At 31.3% G+C, this 5,105-nt stretch overlaps 1 protein-coding gene across 1 annotated transcript; it reads right to left on the reverse strand.

Moving 5' to 3' along the window:
- Nucleotides 1–490: 490 nt before the first annotated feature.
- LOC101506641 (uncharacterized) lies at nucleotides 491–3,995 on the reverse strand. Its single transcript, XM_004501217.4, has 3 exons — nucleotides 3,228–3,995; nucleotides 1,544–1,811; nucleotides 491–1,208 (listed from the first exon to the last, which is right to left on the reverse strand). Exons 1-3 carry the CDS (start codon nucleotides 3,543–3,545, stop codon nucleotides 823–825), a joined length of 972 nt encoding a protein of 323 aa, XP_004501274.1. The 5' UTR covers nucleotides 3,546–3,995; the 3' UTR covers nucleotides 491–822.
- Between the last annotated feature and the right edge of the window lie 1,110 nt (nucleotides 3,996–5,105).

A 5,105-nucleotide genomic window follows, 5' to 3' on the forward strand; every position in this document is an offset into this window, starting at 1 on the left:
AAATATCTCAATTATTTAACCGTCCTTGCACCATGAATCTTGTTACCTCGACTATAATCTACCAAATCTCATCTCCACCCACATGTAAACCAGATAAAGTGCCCGCCAGACTAAACCTAGACTATCAATCCATAATTCTATTCAGTTATCATTTGTGGGAGACACTTACACATGGATATGCAGGCCCAGTCCCATTCTTACAGCACCTATTACAGACACCTTGCTGGATTTGAGCACCCCACATATTTGCATCCTCCAACATGTTGGGAAAGAGATTCTCAACATGAAAGAAATGAAATCTCTACATAATCATTTCACTATTTAACGAGAAGTAACTCGTGTATTTTGCAATGTGATTAGTTATATGCTTAGTGTGAATCCAGAAAATTATTCCTTAAGATTGATGGGCACAACAGAAAACAGCTCTCTTCTATACAGAATAGATAAAGCAGTCTAGTATTAGTAGGATTGAACCCAAAACAACAACGGCTAAACAAATTGGATCAATTTCATAAAGTATACATTACTCGATAGAATTAACACAACACTTTCAAGAGTAAACTTCAACTTCTCTTATCGAAAGTATTTGACCGGCCACGAGATACAAACTCCAATGCACAATAATGTCATTCATGTAATTTTTTAAAGCTAAAAATTATGTGCCAAAATGTAATAGTTTGTAACGCTTAAACAACACTGATCCAGAAAAAGCAAAAGACAGTATCTCAGGCCTACTAGAGCCTAAAGCCAACTATTTATTCTGCATCATCATATAAACAAGAAATACAAATTCCTGTATTGATGTTTAGGAGCAAAGTTGGTTTACCGCACAGGTTGTTGGTTATAATGGTTCTTCTCTTTTTTCTTGGCTGCAGCAAGCCTTGCGTTCCTTGCGGCAGCCTCTTGTGCAGCAGCTCTAGCAGCAGCATCCATTTCTTTATTAGATTTCTTCTTCTTCATAGAAGCAACTTTCTTAAGACGCTCTTTCACATCAACAACAGATGAATCCTCATCTGCATTTTCAGTGCCAGAGGCCAAATCAGGCTCGTTGTTTGTTTCTGAGCTGTTGGTCTGACCATTAGATTCCTTCGCCTCCTTGGAAGCTTTATCCTTCTTTTTCTTCTTCTTGGCAGTCTTTGACTCTGCAGGGATTTCTTTCTTTTCCCCATCTCCATCAGCTTCAACACCTTTCTTATCCTGAGGTGTTCCTGCAGATACAATTTTGCAATTAGAACAAATCAACAACAATAAGCTGCCTCGAGCAATTGCATCTAAATATGCATAGAAATTTTACTTGTCTTTCATAAAATAGTTATAAAAAGCTTGAATACAAAGTGTCATAAGTTAAAATTGAAAAACCTGTTAGTGCAAACAAATACAAGTAATGGGAGTAGATCTGCCAGGAAAGCAGGAAAATTTCCAACACCGTAAAGGTCAACAGTTTAGAACAAAGACATGAGTAACAGCCAATCAATAACCTGGAATCACATAAAAATAAACAACAAACCTGCAAACAATATATCATATAGCTCTACATAAATACCTTGTGACTCGTGTTGACCTTGCCCATCATTACTTTCTTTTTGTGTGACTCCAAAATCAGCTAAAAGAGCCTCAAGCTCTTCAAGTTCCTTTTTCTTCCTTTCCTTTTTGGACAGCTGTCGTTCTGCCTCCTTTGGTGCTACAGGAACTTCAGCATGCTTCTTATCCTCAGGTTCAGGTTTCACAGTGTGCTCTGGTTCCGGTTCATGATCTTGCTCTTCCTCCTCCTCATCCCCTTCATCTAAAATATCATCCTCACTCTCTGTATCCTGTTAAAAAATGTAAAGTATCAAATCTGGAACAGCATAAAATTTTCCTAACCATTCAAGCAGTAGTCACACCAAGCAAAGCAGTAATCACAAAGTTAAATGGCTAGACATTTATATTGCTGACTGATAGAACACCAATTAAATTAAATGTGAAGAAATAGGGCTGAATAATGATAGAAAACTGATTTGAGCTGAAAAAAAAAAGGATTATCACCCCAAATTACAGCAATGCAATTCCTGTCTAAGAAATTGAATCTCCTACTACAGAAATTGCAGCACCACACTTGCTGTCCTAGAGACCATGTATCAGTATCCTACAGATAGTATTCTCTGTCCAAACATAGAATAACATTAACAACCCCATCTCCTCCCCTTTCATATACATATATACAACTGCAGAAGTTATTTTCTAACATGAGTGCCATTACACTTCCTTCCTAGTAACTGCCTTTACATAATCTGCCTCTTATTACTTCTTAAAACATAACTACCACTAGACAGATACTGCTACTGTAACATCGTTCCCTATGCTGTCTGGCTAATTTCATCCCTGACATTTGTGACATGAAAGAAAAAATGTGATTGACTTTAATTTGCGGATATATGGCACTCGAAAAAACTAGACAGCACACAGAAGAAGCCATCTATTCCTTACAAGACCACGCTAAAGTAAAACAAAACATTACTTAGAAGGAACACGAGTATCAGCAAATCCAGGTTTCCTTATAAAAATAGGAATAACCTAGTGTGCACAAAAAGGATGTATCACACAAACAAAAGTATCTTTAGAATAGATTATATGGATTTGGATTTATCTCATGACAGGCATTTTTTTAATTATAAGGGATTAAAAAATATTTTGATATATCCAGATGTTGTTTCACCTTAACTTCATAAACTCCCAGAGTAGTCTATAGAAACAGTTTATACACACTCAGAATTTCATCTCATTCACTCTATTATTCAGAAATCAGCTTATATATATAAACACTTAAGATGAGTGATTATTGAAAAAAAATATTTAATCAAGTTGATTATCAAAATACCACCTAAAATGGATTCAAATTGAACCAAATCAACCAATATACAAAAAGATATACATAACGTTAAAAAGAAAGTAATGTCATTGGAACACAAATACAATATCATATACAATACAGTGGGGTCATGTTCTGTTTTTCATAAAATGTCAAGTATTGTATTTGTGCTCCACTTCATGTCAAGTTTTATGTTCCAATAACATTACTCTAAAAACAAGTTCAATACCTCCCCTGATTCCACTATGTTTCCTAGCATAAAGTAATAGAATCTAAAAGATACAATCCTTACATAAACACATAAAGTGGGTACAAGACAAGAAGAAAAAAAAGAATAAATAAATAGATACCAATAGTGAAGAAAAAAAAAGGGACAAACCTCAAAAATCTCTTGTTTGTCCTTACTGGTTTGAGAATCAGAAACACTCCAAACAGCTTGAGGCGGTGCAGTGGTGGCATAATAATCATCATCGTCATCCACATCGGCCCACGAAGTCGCGTTCAATGGTGCCGGAGCCCAAAACACCTGAGATTCTGATTCAGATTCCAATTTCACCGATTTGGAATTGGATGAACCCTTACTCTTTCGTTCCTTATCCGATTTCTTCTTCTTCTTCAGAGTATCAAGCGCCGCAAAAACGTTCGTGTTGCTAATTACCAATGAACCGTCGTCCCTTCTGCTTCCACCCCCAACCATTGTTAACAACGATTCAGCAGCAACAAAACCAGCTTTCGATGTATGATACAGTACTAATCTATGACTATAACTCTAACGACACTCGAAATTCGAAGTTTTGACGCTTAATCTAACGGTTTGTATTGTCGGTTCAAATCAAAATAGTGATGGAATCGACTTCTATCTATCTCTGAAATGCAAAAATCGGGAGAGAAAAAACGTGAAACGATAATTTTGATGTTGAAATTTTAACCTAATTTAACAATTTGATAAATTAAAAAAACAAGAGCAGTTTGAGATCTGAGAATTTGGGGAAAAACGGGAAAATATAAAATCCGCGTTGAGTGGGAAAATGATATCCCGATTAGATTTTGGAGAAAAAAGAGAAGAATTGAAGAGAGAAAGAAGAAGAGTGAGAGGCAGAGAATGAGATAGAGGTGCGAGAGAGTTGTTCCCAGCTAGGGTTAGAACTTAGAACAAGACGGAGGAGAAGATAACGAAAAATGCAAACAACATTCCCGTAATTGTGTTTTATACGGTTTATATTTTTATTTTACAATTTATAATATATTTTTTTTGGTCAAAACAATTTATTTCTAAAAGATTGATCTTTTAAGATATTTTTCAAACTATAACCTTCTTTTGAAAAAAAATTAAATATATTCTAATTTAAAATTTATATACAAAAATATTTTGCTTGTTTAATGCAGAAAAAATACATCAAATATAATAATATATGCAGTTCAATAAATATATCAAAAAATATTTATTATATAAAAAATTTTATATATTTTATATCGTATTACAAATGATATAACAATTTTATTCTATTTTATTAACAATTATCACATGTTTTCTATCATATCTTGCCATTTATTACTAATAAATTAACAATTTTATATTACCTTATTTTTTTAAAGAATAAAAAATAAAAATATATTTATTTATATTAAAAATAAGTATATACTAAAAATAAAATGCATAGATTAATAATCTACTAAAAATAAGTATATATTTGTCTATTTTATTCTTAAATATAGTCAGTTTCATACAAGAGAGAGTTGTTAATTTTATTTATTTTTAAATAAAATTGACTGCAATATAATAAAAAAAAAATTGCCTCAAAAATAGGACGGAGTAACTAATTTATATACTATAAAATGCAAAATAATAGAGAATTATTAATACAATGAAGTTATTAATTTATTTATAATAAATTATAAAATAGAAATTTGTTAAAATCACATTAACTTTGATGAATTTTATTTTATTAATATAATTTTATTTTATTTTTATTGTATTTTATTTACTAATTCAACATTGTTCATTTTAAAAAATTAATAATAATAATAACAATAATAATAACAACAATAATAATAACAACAACAACAACAACAACAACAACAATAATAATAATAATAATAATAATAATAATAATAATAATAACAACAATAACAATAATAACAATAAGAATAATAACAATAACAATAATAACAACAACAATAATAATAATAATAATAATAATAATAATAATAATAATAATAATAATAATAATAATAATAATAATAATAATAATAATAA

This window comes from Cicer arietinum, chromosome 5, assembly GCF_000331145.2.
Source record: "Cicer arietinum cultivar CDC Frontier isolate Library 1 chromosome 5, Cicar.CDCFrontier_v2.0, whole genome shotgun sequence".
NCBI lineage: Eukaryota > Viridiplantae > Streptophyta > Magnoliopsida > Fabales > Fabaceae > Cicer > Cicer arietinum.

Bases quoted from the DNA above. Each gene is read 5' to 3' on its own strand.
- LOC101506641 (XM_004501217.4), bottom strand. From the start codon at position 3,545: ATGGTTGGGGGTGGAAGCAGAAGGGACGACGGTTCATTGGTAATTAGC. The intron at 1,812-3,227 runs GTTTGTCCCTTT...ATTTTTTAACAG, and splicing joins ACAAACAAGAGATTTTTGAG to GATACAGAGAGTGAGGATGA. The intron at 1,209-1,543 runs GTATTTATGTAG...TTGTATCTGCAG, and splicing joins AGGTCAACACGAGTCACAAG to GAACACCTCAGGATAAGAAA.